The sequence below is a fragment of the Rana temporaria genome, chromosome 7 (genome assembly GCF_905171775.1).
Source record: "Rana temporaria chromosome 7, aRanTem1.1, whole genome shotgun sequence".
Lineage (NCBI taxonomy): Eukaryota > Metazoa > Chordata > Amphibia > Anura > Ranidae > Rana > Rana temporaria.
In genome coordinates, this window is record NC_053495.1 from 211,685,691 (window position 1) to 211,705,384 (window position 19,694).

Here is a 19,694-nt window from a genome sequence, read left to right on the forward strand (position 1 = left end):
CATATTCTTATACATCTAAGGCGGCGGAACGTATGTACTTTACGTTACTCCGCCGCAAGTTTAAGTGGCAAGTGCCTGATTCACAAACCACTTACCTGTAAACTTGCGGCGGCGTCGCGTAAAGTCCACCCGCGCAAGCCATCCTAATTCAAATGATCCTGGCAGGGGGCGTGGATCATTTAAATTTGGCGCGCTCCCGCGACGATCGTAATGCGCATGCTCCGTCGGGTAAATTACCCGACGTGCACTGCGCTAAATGACGTCTCATGGACGTCATTTGTTTTGACTGTAACGTAAATGGCGTCCAGCGCCATTCACGGACGATTTACGCAAACGACGTTAAATTTTGAAATTTCGACGCGGGATCGACGGCCATACTTAACATTGAGTACGCCACCTAGGGGGCATCTTTATCTTTACGCCGCGTATCGCTTACGGAAACGATGTTAAAACACTACGGCGGGCAAGCGTACGTTAGAGAATCGGCGTGACTAGTCATTTGCATATTCTACGCTGACCGCCACCTAGCGGTCAGCGTAAATATTGCAGCCTAAGATACAACGGCGCAAGCCGTCCTATCTTAGGCATGTTTAAGTGTATCTCAGTTTGAGAATACACTTAAACATAGGAAACGGACTTACGTAGGCGTATCTGCTGATACGCCTACGTAACTTGTTTAAGAATATGGCCCTAGGTGTATTGCTGGGTGGGGGCGGGAGGGGGGCGGAGACTCACAGGAACCGCTGTTACAGATCTTTTCCCAATAATGTTTTCTTCCGTTTTCAATGGAGTGTGGAAGGGTTGGAACCCCAGTCAGGTTTTTATTCTTGTCTGACCCTGCGGGGGAGACTCCTCCTATGCTTGTCACCTTCTCTGTCTGTCCAGGTGAGGGTAAGATGTGGGGCGGTGCTGGGGGCGGTGCCTGCAGAAGGGGCGGTGCCTGCAGAAGGGGGCGGTCTAGAGACCAGTCTTATAGGAGTGAGGACGCTAGATCGTTATTAGTCATATACTGTATGTGTACATAGATATTGATCCTATATGTGTATCGGTTATAGATGGATATTGATTATATATTTGTATCGGTTATAGATAGATATTGATCCTATATGTGTATCGGTTATAGATGGATATTGATCATATATGTGTATCGGTTATAGATGGATATTGATTATATATGTGGATCGGTTATAGATGGATATTGATCATATATGTGTATCGGTTATAGATGGATATTGATTATATATGTGGATCGGTTATAGATGGATATTGATCATATATGTGTATCGGTTATAGATGGATATTGATCATATATGTGTATTGGTTATAGATGGATATTGATTATATATTTGTATCGGTTATAGATAGATATTGATCCTATATGTGTATTGGTTATAGATGGATATTGATCATATATGTGTATCGGTTATAGATGGATATTGATCATATATGTGTATCGGTTATAGATGGATATTGATCATATATGTAGATCGGTTATAGATGGATATTGATCATATATCTGTATCGGTTATAGATGGATATTGATTATATATGTGTATTGGTTATAGGTGGATATTGATCATATATACATATATTGGTTATAAATGGATATTGATCATATATGTGTATTAGATATTGATCATATATGTGTATTGGTTATAGATGGATATTGATTATATATTTGTATCGGTTATAGATAGATATTGATCCTATATGTGTATTGGTTATAGATGGATATTGATCATATGTGGCTCGGTTATAGATGGATATTGATCATATATGTGTATCGGTTATAGATGGATATTGATCATATATGTGGATCGGTTATAGATGGATATTGATCATATAGATGGATATTGATTATATATCTGTATCGGTTATAGATGGATATTGGTCATATATGTGTATCGGTTATAGATGGATATTGATCCTATATGTGTATCGGTTATAGATGGATATTGATCATATATGTGTATCGGTTATAGATGGATATTGATCATATATGTGTATCGGTTATAGATGGATATTGATCCTATATGTGTATTGGTTATAGATGGATATTGATCATATATGTGTATCGGTTATAGATGGATATTGATCATATATGTGTATTGGTTATAGATGGATATTGATCATATATGTGTATTGGTTATAGATGGATATTGATCATATATGTGTATTGGTTATAGATGCATATTGATCATATATGTGGATTGGTTATAGATGGATATTGATCATATATGTGTATCGGTTATAGATGGATATTGATCATATATGTGTATCGGTTATAGATGGATATTGATCCTATATGTGGATCGGTTATAGATGGATATTGATCATATATGTGTATCGGTTATAGATGGATATTGATCATAGATGTGTATCGGTTATAGATGGATATTGATCATATATGTGGATCGGTTATAGATTGATATTGGTCATATATGTGTATTGGTTATAGGTGGATATTGATCATATATACATATATTGGTTATAGATGGATATTGATTATATATGTGTATTAGATATTGATCATATATGTGTATTGTTTATAGATGGATATTGGTCATATATGTGTATTGGTTATAGATAGATATTGATCGTATATGTATTTCGATTATAGATGCATATTGATCATATATGTATTTCGATTATAGATGGATATTGATCATATATGTATTTTGGTTATAGATGGATATTGATCATATATGTGTATTGGTTATAGACTTTAAGGCAGAATCCCACAATCACTCCTATTGGTTATTGTGGGCTTCCACCTGTGCGCTGATTGGATGGCGTTTATGTGAGCTGACAGATGTGTCCACCTCTTGTTGCAGTATTTCGTCTCATCATTTCCTGCGGTGGAGGAAGACGTGCGGACGGCGATCGGTGACAAGCTATTCCGCATGCTGACGGTAGGATTTCCTGTCATGGGGATTTCCCTGGGAAGTTTTGTCCATCCGCTCCAATCACAGCTGTCACAATTTTATTGTTGGCAACAGAAATGCTTTAAGTACTGTTGCCATGGTTGCAAGAAATTAAAATTAGATATTTATTTTTTTGGGAAGAAATCATACCCGGCAGCAGACTGATAGAAAAATAATTAATAATGACATTATAAAATGGTCCCGTATACTGTATATGTACAATCAATGTAGAAAGTGACACTAAACACTCGCTGTATAATTTACATTCTCCCTTCTATTTCTGTATGTGGATGACGGCTCTGTAATTATTTTAAGTCCCTTTTTCCTATTGGATATCCAGCTGTCACATGACCCCGGCTCTCTCCCAGTCTGTCTGCAGGGAAAGTATGAGGAGCTTCTGGTCACATGTCAAAAAAAAATATATCAATAAACAGTTTTAAATTGTCATACAAATATATATTTGAAATCAAATCTTTTTTTCATTCAAATTTAAGTTTATTTTCAATAAAATAAATACATACATTTGTATTAAATTAGCAAGAAATAAGTCAATAGCACGCAGAAATATAATAATTTAAATACATTTCAATTCATAATAATCATTTCTGTCTTATTAACTGCCACTTATATCTATCCATCCTATATGCTCTACACCATGTGGTGAAAGTAAGGCAGTTCACATAAGCTAAATTAAAAGACTATTTCAAAGTAATACTTTAAACTTGAAAGAGAAACAGAATATTTTCATATATCAAGGAATTCCTAGGTCTAGCGTTATCACACAATAAGTTATATAAGGGATAAAACTAATTGAGTGTACCAGATTAAATTACTTAGAATAATTAAAGGATAAGATATCCGGAGTGCATCAACCTCTCCGACACCCCTAACGGGAACTTTCTGTGTCCAAGAGGTTGAGCAAAACCTCCAATCCTCCCTCCCTCCCTCCAATAACTATTACTGGAACTCTCCGATAACCGAAAACAAATTTTCGGAATCCCCATCAAATCTAATTATTTCAAAGGTTTGGTAGAATCCTTCAATTACTTAAACATAAACTTATCTTTTCAAAATAAAACAAACTGAGGACCAAAAATCTTAAGGATTCTATCTCCAGAGATAAAATAATGAGATAAAACCTAAGAAAAATCTGAAGAAAAAAAGAAAGAGTGACAAAAGACAAGAGAGGAAGTGAAAAAAGAAAGCCAGAAGAAAATCAGGAGAGATAGAAAATTAGCCTGCCTGCCATCTACCAGCATCGTCCAAAAGACACTGATGTCATCAAAACCTTCACAGAGTATAAGTTATCCCCATGTATTCCAACCAAGGTTCCCAGATTTCAAAGAAAAGAGTAGACTTATCCAACATGGAGCAGACCCTTTTCTCTTGTTCCATAATCCATGTGACCTTTCTTTTCATATATAGGATGGAAACATTAGTCTTTTTCCATGCAGCTGTGAGTGTAATCCTGGCACCCGTCATAATATATAAGATGAGTTTTCTGGTAACCTTAGAAGTTAGAGGTAACATTCCGTTAAGTAAAGCAATAGTAGGAGATTGATGCAGGTTACAGCCTGTGACTCGTCTGATTATATTGAACACCTTATTCCAGTAACCCCGAATTTTGGGACATTCCCACCAAATATGTATCATAGACCCCAATCCATGGCAGCCTCTGAAACATAGGGGAGAAGTTGTCGGATACATAGAGGTCAGTTTGACGGGAACTAAATACATCTAGTATAAATTTTTATGTTCGCTTCTATAAGAGAGACATTCACATAACCTTTAATGGATCTGGTATAATTCTTATACCAGTCCGACAAATCCCATTCGTTATTAAGTTCCTTTTCCCATGCCAGCATATGCGGCAATTTGGTGTCATTAGTAGCAAGTGAATTATATATAATTGAAATATTCCCCTTCCTGGACAAACCCTGATCACATTTACTTTCATAGGGTGTCAAAAGTCCAGATATCGAGTCGTTATCCCATAGGCTTTGAGCGTAGTCATGTAGTTGAGAAAATCTTAGTTTTTCTGAAACAGGAAGGTCTAGCTTGTCAATAAAATGTTGCTCGGGGAGGGGACCCGAACGAGAAAAGAAGCGTCCTATACGATACAACCCCTTATCATGCCACCATTTAAAGGAATCTTTATCAATTTTAGAAGTAAAGAATGGGTCTATGAAAATATTCGATAAAGGCCTACCTTTAGAGATTAGAGAGGGATTGTTTTTAAGTGAATCCCATAAAACTAAAGTTTGAGGTAGAGTCGGAGATAATATAGAAGGCCTTTTCTTGGTATGACTCCACATTAAATCCTCTATCGTTAGATTCGGAATCGCCTGTTCTTCGATGTCTATCCAATCAGGACGTTCATTTTTAAGAAAAATTTCTGATAATTGCGCTAATCTCGCTGATTGGTAGTACCATATCAAATTAGGCACACCTAGACCACCTTGTTCAGATAAGTTATAGAGAGTGCGAGATGGAAGGCGTGGACCCTTGTTGTTCCATATAAACTTGGTAATTTTGCCTTGAAAGGATTTTAGTTGACTTTTGATTATCGGTATAGGTAATGATCGAAAGAGATACAAAAGCCTAGGGAGAAGAGTCATCTTGACCGAATTAATTCTACCAATCCAACCTATATTCTGAGTACCCCAGTCTTTCAGATCCTTCTCAAGTTTTCTATACATAGGGGGATAGTTGGCTAGATATAAATTCTGAATATTGGGGGTCAAATTAATGCCTAGGTATTTAATATAAGAGGCGTCCCATTTGAATCTATAACGTTCTTTCAGTAGAGAAACAGTGGACTCAGTAAGTGAAACATTGAGGGCCCTGGATTTGGCTATGTTTACAGCAAGACCTGAAACCAGAGAAAATTCGTCCATAAGAGAGTATACTTCGGGCAGGGATGTTTCTGGTGCAGTCAAAAAAAGTAAAAGGTCGTCTGCAAATAAGGCGCACTTATGTTCCTTTTTGGCACATCGAACACCCCTGATATTTGCATTTTCACGAATAGCTATAGCCAGGGATTCAATCACAATTGCAAATATCAGGGGAGATAAAGGGCATCCCTGCCTTGTACCTCTACGGATCTCGATAGATTCTGAAAAAATACCTTGAAAGCGTACTTTAGCTTCAGGGGAATAGTAAAGTGCAGACAGGATACCCAGAAATTTAGCGCCAAACCCCCAATGGTTCATCACCTTGAACATAAAAGGCCAAGACACTGAGTCAAATGCTTTCTGAAGATCTATGGAAAGAAGCATACCCTTCTGACCAGTATCACCAGACCATCCTGAGTTCAGTATAGAAATCAGATCAATAGTTCTCCTAACCTGATCCGGACCTTGCCTCCCAGTAATGAAGCCAACTTGATCTTTACTAACATATTGACCAATGAAAGAAGATAACCTATTGGCCATTATTTTAGTAAGTATCTTAAGATCGTTATTGATAAGAGATATCGGTCTATAGTTCTCCACCAGGCTATGATCCTTTTCCGGCTTAGGGATCACCGATATATAAGCCAAATTGAATTGTCTTTCTATAGGATCTCCCTCGGTCATGTGGTTGAAAAATCTCACCAAATAGGGCGTTAAAATGCTTGAAAATGTTTTGTAATATGAACTCGAAAATCCATCAGGTCCCGGGGCTTTATCTAATTTTAGGTGTTTAATCACTGTCGATACTTCCTCAATTGAAATGGGAGCCTCCATCACCTCTGTATGTATTTCAGACAATTTAGGAAGATTCAGATTGCTAAGAAAATCATCTATCCTCTCTGAAGAAGAATCCTCAGTAGAGGTATAAAGCTTAGAATAAAAGTCATGGAAGGCCTCCATTATTCTCCTAGGGTTTAGGGAGAATGAACCGTCAATCATCTTTATTTTAGGGAGAGTTCTTGATTGAAATCTAGGTGACAATTTATGTGCTAGCATTGGACCTATTTTATCTTTAAATTTATAGAAATTAGCTCCAGTCCATTTTATATCTTCCCCCGCCTTAGTCGTAAGTACCAGGTTCAGAGCAGATCTGGCCGCATCAAGTGCCTGAGTAGGAAAGTTATGAGGATCAGTTTTATGTTTTCTACACAGGTCTAAATAGTTGATTTCCAGTCTTTTTATTTCTAGGTTCTTCTGTTTTTTGAGGTTAGCGGCCAATTGTATTATTTTGCCCCTGATAGAAGCCTTGTGAGCAGCCCCCACACCTTTAGTTTTGTTTTCCGCTTTAGCTAGAAAAAATAATGGATAGTGAGCATGCATAAAAGTGGGGTTGTATCGTTTAGGGAAGTGGGTTTCTTGAAGGAAAACCACATCTACATGAAGAGATTTGTAAACTTGAAGAGCTTTGCGTCTCTTAATAGGAGAATTCAACCCCTGAGTGTTGTGAGTGACAACACTAAGGGGTTTAGATACATCATTTGATCCAGCCATAAGTCTTGTCTACTACTATGGTTAGGCAGGACCGCAAGGATATCATCTGTAACACCGTTATTACGAGCAATGGCAGGCAGGCTAAAGAGAAGAAGAGGGCGAGAAGGAAAAAAGGGAAACAGAAAGAAGAGGCAAAAAGACAAGAATAAAAAAACATACTGCACAACAAGTCACTAAATCGTGCAAGGTCAAATCGTGACCCAGAATGGGGTCCTTCCCTCATTCAAACGAAAAACATTAGCATAGTCCCTTAAATGGACTATATTCTTACCCATTGGGTCGACAAAGTGTCGCTCCAAGAGGTAAGTTGAGGTCCAATACCTCACCGTCGTCAGTCGTCGACAGATTAAACTTTACATCATAAAAACTTTTTCAAGAACAATGGCATTCAATTAATAGGGACCATAAAAAATAAAAAATAAATAAGGAGAGAGGGGTAAAAAAAGAAAGGGGGAAAACCATACTATATATGTATTATATTATATATTTCAGAAATGAAGAAGTAACCTCCTCCGTATTAAATAGTAAAAATAAGAGGGGAAAAAAATAATAATTTCCCTTCTCCCTTTTCCCTCTCTCCTAAAAAAATAAAAAAAAATCATCTCGGACACTGTGTGACATAAAAAAAATCCTGAGAGATACTTCCTGGGTAAGACTATTCAATATTCAGGTGATGGAGTCTTTTCCAACTTTTCTGTATTTGACCTTGTTCCAAGGATTCAGATTTGGACTAGTAGGTGTGGTCCTCTTGCCTGATGGTAGTTGAGGTGAAGTAGTGTCCATAGCTGGTTTAAGAGAGATAATTTTTAGATCAATTAGAAGTTTTTCACCCTCGCGGAGATTATGTATCACATGGTGTCTGCCATTGTGATTGAACTTAAAGGCGAAGGGAAAGGCCCATTTGTATTTGATGTCATTGTCCATGAGGGCCGACAATAACGGTTTCATCGCTCTTCTTCTCTGGATGGTGTATGGAGAAATGTCAGAAAATATTTGTATTGTAGCACCATGGTATTGGAGATTCTCCTGTTGTCTAGATCTTTTCATAACGTCCTCCTTGGTGGAGAAATAATGAGGCTTGACCACCACATCTCTGGGTAAACCATCTCTTCTTAGTGGACCCAATGATCTATGAGCCCTGTCTAATTCCATTTTTGGAGTAGGTATAGATGGTAGAAGGATTTTTATAATGTCCTGTATTGCTGAGTGGACATCCACAATGGATTCAGGAAGACCCCTGACCCTAAAATTCTCCCTTCTTGACCTGTTTTCTAAATCATCAATCTTATCCTGAGCAGCCTCCAGTTGATCTTGCAAGAAATGCATATGGCTATCATGTTGTTCAGTTTTCGAAACGTTAGCATCTAACTTATGTTCTATAGAATCAATCCTGTTGCCAAGACAATGAAAGTCAGCCCTGATATCGTTAGTGATTTTCTCGGCAGTAAGAGCTAAACCCCTTTCCATCATTTCAGATATTTTGTTATACAGTTCAGCAACATTGAAAGAAGCTTCCGGAACATGTTCAGTATTTGCAGTTACCTGTTTAGGATCCTGAGAGACGGACTCAATAGGAATCATGTGGTCAGCCATTGTAGTTGTGAGAGCTCCCCCAATTGTAGAAGGATATAAATTTAGAAGCTTTGCTGAACCCAGAGAAGGAGGTGATGAGGTGGGAAGTAGAAGTGACGAGACTTGTCCGTCGAACTCAGTATCTCCAACAGATGTCTGAGGGCTTGTAGAAGGAGGGGAGTCTATATCATAAAGAGACTCTTTGATGATTCTATTTTTGTTTTTTTTTACTTTGTTTCCCCCTATATGAAGTGTTAAAATAAATATCTGACAACAGTATTCAAATATCAATGTATTGCGAAATCTGCAGTGTACTCCTATACCAGCTCCCTTAGGTAGAACTCTCTTACCACAATTATCAGTCAGCAGAAGTTAATCTTGCGAACAGCCTAAACCCAGCTTAGAGTACATAAGTAAAGGAAAAGACCATCTTTATGGGAATGCCATAAATTTCATACCATTCAGATATCCTATTAATGTATAGAGAGTCAAATCTGCTTCTTTTGTCGACAGACTTCGGACGGTGTGTAAGAATACCTCAGTGAATTCCCATTACAGGGATAATCATAGTATAATCCGACGGTGTATATGACAGCCACTGAGAACTGTATCCAGTCGGTAGCCTGACTTTGATATCAGCGGACATTTTCCTAGTGCAGTCAGGTGGTCAGGGCATATGAATAAATAATCCAGTTTAGAAAGAAATAATAGCACAAAATATTAAAAAAAAAAAATATATATATATATATAAGAGGAAAAAAAAAACACTATAAAGTTGTCAGAAATTCATATTGACATTGACAGTCCTGTTCCTTTAATCTTCACAAAACCGAGGTATTATGGTCCATTTGTATAGTGAAATGTTATGGTGTCCAGACAACTAGATTTAATAAGATACTGTCAGTGCCCTGTAAGCGAATAGCTGGGTAATGGTTTTATGCTGTAATAAACGTGTATACCACAAGATGGCGTTGTTACCTCAATGGAAGAGTTTCACAGTGCATCACAACCAGGCAATTCCTGCATTCAGGTAGCTAGATAGTAATAAAGCAATTCAGTAAGGGAAAGATTACCCGTTAGGTATCAAATATTGATAATATCAATAATAGACCGGGTCTTAAATCCTGCACTGTAGTGTGTTAACATGAATCACATAAATTGCAAACAGTTACATGAGACTTCTGAGGAGAAGGTGTTTCAAGAAACTATCAGGCCCTTGTAAATATATTGCTGGATTATGAGCCTCTGTCCCCACACTGAGCTGCAGTCTCCTGTGGTAAATTATATGAGGACAGCGGTCAAGTACATTAATTATCACCTCAGTTTATGTATTTCTAGCACTTGGAGATCCTAAAATGGTTTCGGATTCCTATTATATAACATATAATTAATTATCTCTTGTCCGTGCAGAGTCTACAAAAGAGGGATGTCACATAGCCTCCTCAGAGCATATCCATATACCTCCCGTCCTGGCCTCTGACACCCTTTCAACTGTTACATATAACCATCAAAGGGTATTATGCCATAAAATAAAGAAATGGCCTATCCACCTTGAAGGATGTAGGGGAAGCAGTATTGAGCCCTGAGGAGAAAGGGGTATATGAGAGTTGAGGCAGTGGGTGAAGCAAGATGGCCGCCAGGCCTCCGGAGGTAGGCCGAGACCACGGGCCTTGAGTGACTGAGGGAGGTGAGGGAGTGTCGCCTGTCACTTCCGACGCCTATAGCAGTGTATCCCGGGTGGACAGAGGGGTGGATGCAGCTTAATGGGCTCAGCGATCCGTACTCAAGTCCGGGGCTGTCCGATAATCTGTAGGCCTCAAAATGGCGATGACGCCACTGTATGAAGAGGAGGCCCCGGGTCACAGCAATGGATGAGTTCGTATCGAAACTCCTCAAGAAAGGTATTTTATAGATCAGGTAAAGTCGCTGATACAGGATGGGGTGTTTTTGTAATTAAAACGGTAATACCGGTAACCGATGGCTCCAGATTACAATCTGCTAGACAGAGCTCGTCCAGAAAGCGTCCATCACCATCCTCGTCCGGCCACGCCCCCTTGAAATCAAATCTTTATCATTTGTCGGCAATAACATGGCGTTGGGCGGATTTCTGCCAGTCACAGGCTGTGTCACGCCCCCTCCAGCCTGTGTATTTGTCAGGTCACCTGCGGCCAGGTGACAAGTGCACCCCGTTGGGGTCAGGGATGCACCACAGGGTAATGAACCCTATGGCCGACTGCTGCGATTAGAGAGGAAGCGTGAACCCAAGATCACCCAGGGCGCGGAGTCTAAGACCCAGCTTTGTGTTCACCGGAGCCTCTAGTGGTGAGGATGGCCTTCGCCGCAGCTGGATCCAGGTCGCGACCCCTGGGATCCCCTAGGTCACGCTCCGCAGGGAGAGAGGGGGGAAGCAGCAAGCAGGACAAGCGGTAGTGATGGGTAAGCCGAGGTCAGGGCAACAGGCAGACAAGGGTAACCGAGGGACAGGCAAAAGGTCAGGATCACAGGCAAACAGGAGAAGTCAGGGGCGAGCCAAAAACGGTACACAGGAAGATAATCGTAGCACACTGCAGACAGGAACTTAAGCCAACAACACGGTTGAACAGCAAAGCAGACTAGCAGTGCAGTGGTTAATATAGGCTTCCTGGGATGGCCTAGGGTGGAGCAATACAGGGAGGAAGGTGATAAAAGACAGTCAGAAGGAGGGTCAGGCCTCTAATGAACACATGGAGACAGGTAAGCTGCCAGACTTTATTGCATATCCATGACAGTATTAAAATAAGAGGGAGGTGAAGCCTCCATCAATCTACATGTAATATCCCCCCCCCCATTGTGCTTAGCTGGTTAGTGGGCGTGGAGAAGGAAGGAGGGAGGGAGTGGGCTGTTATTTACCACTGTGTATACGCCCACATGTGTGACTCTATAGTCACATGGGATGCTCAGATGTCATAGGGAGGAAATGCTCAGCGTAGAAACTCACTGAGCATGTGCAGAGCTGCCACCACTGCTGTAAAATCCCTAGCTGAATGGACAGAAGGGGGAGATAGAGAGCAGCAGGATCAAGCAGGAGTTTTGCAGAATACAGAAAAGGAATCTCATAGTGATGAGTGAGTATAAACAGCATGGAATACGCCATTTATTCATCGTTTTTCTTGTATGATGGAGGTTTAAAGCGGAGTTCTGCCTGGGGAAAAAAAAAGTCAGCAGCTACAAATACTGTAGCTGCTGACTTTCAATATAAGGACACTTACCAAGGAGCCCGCAATGTCATCACCCAAAGCCGACCCGTCCCTCGGCTCCGGGGTGCATGCGCATCCTTACTAAGGGAAGCAAAGCCTTGGAACTTGTTTCCTGCTGCGCATGCGCGAGTCGCGCTGCGCGACCTGAATAGTCCTTGCTGTCTTCTGGGACCTGTGTGTCTCCCAGGGGCTGTTTACTCTGCCCAGGGGCCGATGATGCTATTAAGACGGCTCTGCCGTCGGCTTCTACCCGTAACCCAAATATCAGATTTTTATGGACTGCGGAATCATTTCCAATTGGAATATAATTGATTATTATGTCCTGGACTCTTCTCTGGGTCAGCGCTGCGCTCTTTGTTTTGGGATCACTAAGCTGTGATTAGGAGAGTCGGGGGGTCGGGGTGTCAGGGGGGGGGGGGGTGGGGGGTCTGATGTCGGTCTCATCACCCCGTTTTTATGTCATATTATTTGCCCACGCCTGTTGTTCTTTACAGGAGAATGCTGAGCTATTGTACATGAAGCTGGACAGAGTTCACATTGACATCCTGATCTCCAACCAAGTGACCGTCCCCGGAGGTAAGTCCCGGCCCCCCATATTCCAGCTCCGGTGGTCAGCACTGGATAAGGTCTTCTAGAGCCCAGAGCAAACATGCCAAACTGCACCCCCCCCCCCCCAAGATGTATGAGCACTATGTGTCAACAACCCCCCCCCCCCCAAGATGTATGAGCACTATGTGTCAACAACCCCCCCCCAAGATGTATGAGCACTATGTATCAACAACCCCCCCCCAAGATGTATGAGCACTATGTATCAACAACCCCCCCCAAGATGTATGAGCACTATGTGTCAACAACCCCCCCCCCAAGATGTATGAGCACTATGTGTCAACAAACCCCCCCCCCAAGATGTATGAGCATTATGTGTCAACAACCCCCCCCCCAAGATGTATGAGCACTATGTATCAACAACCCCCCCCCCCCCGAAGATGTATGAGCACTATGTATCAACAACCCCCCCCCCAAGATGTATGAGCACTATGTGTCAACACCCCCCCCCCAAGATGTATGAGCACTATGTGTCAACAAACCCCCCCCCCCAAGATGTATGAGCACTATGTGTCAACAAACCCCCCCCCCAAGATGTATGAGCACTATGTGTCAACAACCCCCCCCCCCAAGATGTATGAGCACCTCCCAACACAAATCCCCCCCACCTCAAATAAAACCACAGTGCCCCGGGTAGCCACCCCCCCTGTCCCGGCCCTACCAGTGGTACGTGTTGTGTGTTCATATACATTTCTGTTTCCTCCTGTAGTAAAGGAAGAGTCCCGGCACTGAACGTGGGCCATCACTGGGACAGATGATTGACACCCGGACGACACAAACTCGGTGCATCGAAGGAAAAGCCGGACCGTCCTTGTGCCGGAGAATCAATGAAATTCTTCTGCCTTGTTATCAGTGTATTCGCTTTTTTGTTTTGTTTTTATATAAAAAGCTTCCAAACTGCTCTGTCCAGTGCTGATCATTTCACATGCTAACAATCTCTGAAGGTCTGTGAGGGATCTGTTAGGGTTTGAGGTCATGTGATGGTTTATGAGGACATGTGTCAGGGTTTGAGGACATTAGCTGGGGTACGAGGACATGTGTCAGGGTTCGAGGACATTAGCTGGGGTACAAGGACATGTGTCAGGGTTCGAGGACATTAGCTGGGGTACAAGGACATGTGTCAGGGTTTGAGGTCATTATCTGGGGTACAAGGACATATGTCAGGGTTTGAGGATATTATCTGGGGTACAAGGACATGTGTCAGGGTTTGAGGATATTAGCTGGGGTACAAGGACATGTGTCAGGGTTTGAGGAGATTAGCTGGGGTACAAGGACATGTGTCAGGGTTTGAGGACATTAGCTGGGGTACAAGGACATGTGTCAGGGTTTGAGGATATTATCTGGGGTATGAGGACATGTGTCAGGGTTTGAGGTCATTATCTGGGGTACAAGGACATGTGTCAGGGTTTGAGGACATTAGCTGGGGTACAAGGACATGTGTCAGGGTTTGAGGTCATTATCTGGGGTACAAGGACATGTGTCAGGGTTTGAGGACATTATCTGGGGTACGAGGACATGTGTCAGGGTTTGGGGAGATTAGCTGGGGTACAAGGACATGTGTCAGGGTTTGGGGACATTAGCTGGGGTACAAGGACATGTGTCAGGGTTTGAGGAGATTAGCTGGGGTACAAGGACATGTGTCAGGGTTTGAGGTCATTAGCTGGGGTACAAGGACATGTGTCAGGGTTTGAGGTCATTATCTGGGGTACAAGGACATGTGTCAGGGTTTGAGGACATTATCTGGGGTACGAGGACATGTGTCAGGGTTTGGGGAGATTAGCTGGGGTACAAGGACATGTGTCAGGGTTTGAGGACATTAGCTGGGGTACAAGGACATGTGTCAGGGTTTGAGGAGATTAGCTGGGGTACAAGGACATGTGTCAGGGTTTGAGGTCATTAGCTGGGGTACAAGGACATGTGTCAGGGTTTGAGGACATTAGCTGGGGTACGAGGACATGTGTCAGGGTTTGAGGTCATTAGCTGGGGTACAAGGACATGTGTCAGGGTTTGAGGACATTAGCTGGGGTACAAGGACATGTGTCAGGGTTTGAGGAGATTAGCTGGGGTACAAGGACATGTGTCAGGGTTTGAGGTCATTAGCTGGGGTACAAGGACATGTGTCAGGGTTTGAGGTCATTAGCTGGGGTACAAGGACATGTGTCAGGGTTTGAGGAGATTAGCTGGGGTACAAGGACATGTGTCAGGGTTTGAGGATATTAGCTGGGGTACAAGGACATGTGTCAGGGTTTGAGGAGATTAGCTGGGGTACAAGGACATGTGTCAGGGTTTGAGGTCATTATCTGGGGTACAAGGACATGTGTCAGGGTTTGAGGAGATTAGCTGGGGTACAAGGACATGTGTCAGGGTTTGAGGAGATTAGCTGGGGTACGAGGTCATGTGTCAGGGTTTGAGGAGATTAGCTGGGGTACAAGGACATGTGTCAGGGTTTGAGGTCATTATCTGGGGTACAAGGACATGTGTCAGGGTTTGAGGTCATTATCTGGGGTACAAGGACATGTGTCAGGGTTTGAGGACATTATCTGGGGTACGAGGACATGTGTCAGGGTTTGAGGACATTAGCTGGGGTACGAGGACATGTGTCAGGGTTTGAGGTCATTATCTGGGGTACAAGGACATGTGTCAGGGTTTGAGGACATTATCTGGGGTACGAGGACATGTGTCAGGGTTTGAGGACATTATCTGGGGTACGAGGACATGTGTCAGGGTTTGAGGACATTAGCTGGGGTACAAGGACATGTGTCAGGGTTTGAGGACATTATCTGGGGTACAAGGACATGTGTCAGGGTTTGAGGAGATTAGCTGGGGTACGAGGACATGTGTCAGCGTTTGAGGTCATTGGCTGGGGTACACGGACATGTGTCAGGGTTTGAGGACATTATCTGGGGTACGAGGTCATGTGTCAGGGTTTGAGGTCATTAGCTGGGGTACAAGGACATGTGTCAGGGTTTGAGGTCATTATCTGGGGTACAAGGACATGTGTCAGGGTTTGAGGACATTAGCTGGGGTATGAGGACATGTGTCAGGGTTTGAGGATATTAGCTGGGGTACGAGGACATGTGTCAGGGTTTGAGGAGATTATCTGGGGTACAAGGACATGTGTCAGGGTTTGAGGAGATTAGCTGGGGTACAAGGACATGTGTCAGGGTTTGAGGAAATTAGCTGGGGTACGAGGTCATGTGTCAGGGTTTGAGGTCATTAGCTGGGGTACAAGGACATGTGTCAGGGTTTGAGGTCATTAGCTGGGGTACAAGGACATGTGTCAGGGTTTGAGGTCATTATCTGGGGTACAAGGACATGTGTCAGGGTTTGAGGACATTAGCTGGGGTATGAGGACATGTGTCAGGGTTTGAGGATATTAGCTGGGGTACGAGGACATGTGTCAGGGTTTGAGGAGATTATCTGGGGTACAAGGACATGTGTCAGGGTTTGAGGAGATTATCTGGGGTACAAGGACATGTGTCAGGGTTTGAGGTCATTATCTGGGGTATAAGGACATGTGTCAGGGTTTGAGGAGATTAGCTGGGGTACGAGGTCATGTGTCAGGGTAATGCGGCGTCATGCACGATGTGATGTTTCGGGGTTTCACAACTCTGCGCAACACATCAGGCATCATACCGCAGAATGGGTTGAATGAATGTAATTTAATTGTATGCTTGCAACTGTATTGATATGTAGTGTATTTATGCGCTGCGTCGCAGTACAGAGAATGTACCCTGTTGAAAGTATTTGATTTTTGTATTTTTGCTTTGCAAAATAAACTTAAATATTGCCTTTTACTAAAGATTTCCGTGGAGAGGAACAACTATGAGTTTTCATAAATTTTTTGAGGCCAGGTCTCTGACCCGGCTACTTGTACTGGTGAAAAATAGAAAAGGATAAAAAGAAGGAAATATGAATGTAGATTGCTACAATGTTATAAAACCAGGGGGATGAATTATTTTGAGCATAGTTAATCTTTACTATGAAATGTTTAATGCACTCCGTGCTGAAATTTATAAAATAGTAGCAATCCACTTTCATATTTCCTTCTTTCTATTAATTTTATCCTTTTCTATTTTTCACCAGTACAAGTAGCCGGGTCAGAGACCTGGCCTCAAAAAATTATTAGAAACTCATAGTTGTTCCTCTCCACGGAAATCTTTAGTAAAAGGCAATATTTTAGTTTATTTTGCAAAGCAAAAATACAAAAATCAAATACTTTCAACAGGGTACATTCTCTGTACTGCGACGCAGCGCATAAATACACTACATATCAATACAGTTGCAAGCATACAATTAAATTACATTCATTCAACCCATTCTGCGGTATGATGCCTGATGTGTTGCGCAGAGTTGTGAAACCCCGAAACATCACATCGTGCATGACGCCGCATTACCCTGAAAACAGTAGTTCAAAAAAATGTGTCAAGAAATGTCAATGTCAGGGGGGAGGGGGAAATCTTCAGACGTCTTCTTCCTCCTTAAAGTCCCTCAAGGTATAGTCCCTCAGCAGACTGAAGGTCAGTCTGCGACAGTCCTCAATGGACATCCTCTGCCGGTGGTGTACGCGGCGGTTCCTGGCGTACCATAAAGCGTCTTTAAAGCAACACAGCACCCGCCAGGCACTGTCAATGTCCTCCTGTGAATGAGTTTAAAGCGGATGTGCCATGGGAACAAAATATTAAAAGTCAGCAGCTACAAATACTGCAGCTGCTGACTTTTAATATTAGGACACTTACCTGTCCTGGAGTCCAGCGCCGATCGCAGCAGAGCACGAGCGATCGCTCGTCACTCTGCTGCTCCCCCCGCCATCCACGCTGAGGGAACCAGGAAGTGAAGCGCTGCGGCTTCACTGCCCGGTTCCCTACGGCGCATGCGCGAGTCGCGCTGCGCCCGCCGATTGGCTCACACGCTGTGTGCTGGGAGCCCAGTGTTCCCAGCACACAACGGGCGACAGACGGGATGTGACGGAATGCCCGTCTTTCGCCCGTATCGTGTGGCCGGAAGTGGGTGCAAATACCTGTCTTTAGACAGGTGTCTGCACCCCCCTCCCCCCTGAAAGGTGTCAAATGTGACACCGGAGGGGGGGAGGGTTCCGATCAGCGGGACTCCACTTTAGGGTGGAGGACCGCTTTAATAGAAAGAAGGGAACACAAATGTAGATTGTTACAATGTTTATAAACCAGGGCTATTTGAGTGCAGCGTTTTGTTGTAATATCGTCACTTTAACATTTTTAGACACGCTGTGCTCAAATTTATAAAATTGTAAATACTGAAGATGAAAGCTTCTATTCTAAATAATATAATTCTGATATTAAACCAACAAGCAAGCCCAGCGTTAGCCGGGCATCAAAAAATTATTAGAAACTCATAGTTGTTCCTCTCCACGGAAATCTTTAGTAAAAGGCAATATTTAAGTTTATTTTGCAAAGCAAATATACAAAAATCAAATACTTTTGACAGGGTACATTCTCTGTACTGCGACGCAGCGCATAAATACACTACATCTCAATACAGTTGCAAGCATTCAATTAAATTACATTCATTCAACCCATTCTGCAGTATGATGCCTGATGTGTTGCGCAGAGTTGTTTAACCCCGAAACATCACATCGTGCATGACGCCGCATTACCCTGAAAACAGTAGTTCAAAAAAAGCGTGTCAAGAAATGTCAATGTCAGGGGGAAGGGGAAATCTTCAGACGTCCTCTTCCTCCTTAAAGTCTATCAAGGTATAGTCTCTCAGCAGACTGAGGGTCAGTCTGCGACAGTCCTCAATGGACATCCTCTGCCGGTGGTGTACGCGGCGGTTCCTGGCGTACCATAAAGCGTCTTTAAAGCAACACAGCACCCGCCAGGCACTGTCAATGTCCTCCTGTGAATGAGTTTAATAGAAAGAAGGGAACACAAATGTAGATTGTTACAATGTTTATAAACCAGGGCTATTTGAGCGCAGCGTTTTGTTGTAATATCGTCACTCTAACATTTTTAGACACGCTGTGCTCAAATTTATAAAATTGTAAATACTGAAGATGAAAGTTTCTATTCTAAATAATATAATTCTGATATTAAACCAACAAGCAAGCCCAGCGTTAGCCGGGCATCAAAAAATTATTAGAAACTCATAGTTGTTCCTCTCCACGGAAATCTTTAGTAAAAGGCAATATTTAAGTTTATTTTGCAAAGCAAATATACAAAAATCAAATACTTTTGACAGGGTACATTCTCTGTACTGCGACGCAGCGCATAAATACACTACATCTCAATACAGTTGCAAGCATTCAATTAAATTACATTCATTCGACCCATTCTGCGGTATGATGCCTGATGTGTTGCGCAGAGTTGTTTAACCCCGAAACATCACATCGTGCATGACGCCGCATTACCCTGGAAAACAGTAGTTCAAAAAAGCGTGTCAAGAAATGTCAATGTCAGGGGGAAGGGGAAATCTTCAGACGTCCTCTTCCTCCTTAAAGTCTATCAAGGTATAGTCTCTCAGCAGACTGAGGGTCAGTCTGCGACAGTCCTCAATGGACATCCTCTGCCGGTGGTGTACGCGGCGGTTCCTGGCGTACCATAAAGCGTCTTTAAAACAACACAGCACCCGCCAGGCACTGTCAATGTCCTCCTGTGAATGAGTTCCACAGAAGAGTCCGTTTAACACACCAAAGTGTGTAATAGCAGTCTGTGGTACAAAGTCTTTAAGTTCAGGTTCCAAGGCCGTCAACAGGCCCTGTGCAAAGGGGCACTCCCAGAATTCGATCTGAAGAGAAACCAGAGTATGCCCGGAAAGGATCCGAGAGAACTTCCCACTGAGAGACCCTTCCTATCCCCCTCATAGAGAGCCCCCCCGCCCTCATTATATTTTATATCATTTATAATCCTCCATATCACTTCCTTCATACACCCCAA

General features: G+C 42.5%; 1 protein-coding gene and 4 non-coding genes across 5 annotated transcripts in view; 2 read left to right on the plus strand and 3 right to left on the minus strand.

The window, feature by feature from the left end:
- ARMH1 (armadillo like helical domain containing 1) overlaps positions 1-13,684 on the plus strand; it is a 37,336-nt gene extending 23,652 nt beyond the window's left edge. Inside the window, exons 10-12 of the mRNA XM_040360962.1 lie at positions 2,835-2,912; positions 12,672-12,753; positions 13,493-13,684. Of these exons, the coding sequence (XP_040216896.1) occupies positions 2,835-2,912; positions 12,672-12,753; positions 13,493-13,515 (183 nt within the window). The 3' untranslated portion in view covers positions 13,516-13,684. The remainder of the gene's footprint in view (positions 1-2,834; positions 2,913-12,671; positions 12,754-13,492) is intronic.
- A 2,856-nt stretch (positions 13,685-16,540) lies between these two features.
- LOC120946338 lies at positions 16,541-16,652 on the plus strand. Its single transcript, XR_005750673.1, has one exon. It is a non-coding gene; the product is annotated as a U5 spliceosomal RNA (small nuclear RNA).
- Positions 16,653-16,876: 224 nt separating this feature from the next.
- Positions 16,877-16,988, minus strand: LOC120946336. Its single transcript, XR_005750671.1, has one exon. It is a non-coding gene; the product is annotated as a U5 spliceosomal RNA (small nuclear RNA).
- A 1,124-nt stretch (positions 16,989-18,112) lies between these two features.
- Positions 18,113-18,222, minus strand: LOC120946334. The gene has a single exon (XR_005750669.1). It is a non-coding gene; the product is annotated as a U5 spliceosomal RNA (small nuclear RNA).
- A 643-nt stretch (positions 18,223-18,865) lies between these two features.
- LOC120946335 lies at positions 18,866-18,975 on the minus strand. The gene has a single exon (XR_005750670.1). It is a non-coding gene; the product is annotated as a U5 spliceosomal RNA (small nuclear RNA).
- Positions 18,976-19,694: the final 719 nt, after the last annotated feature.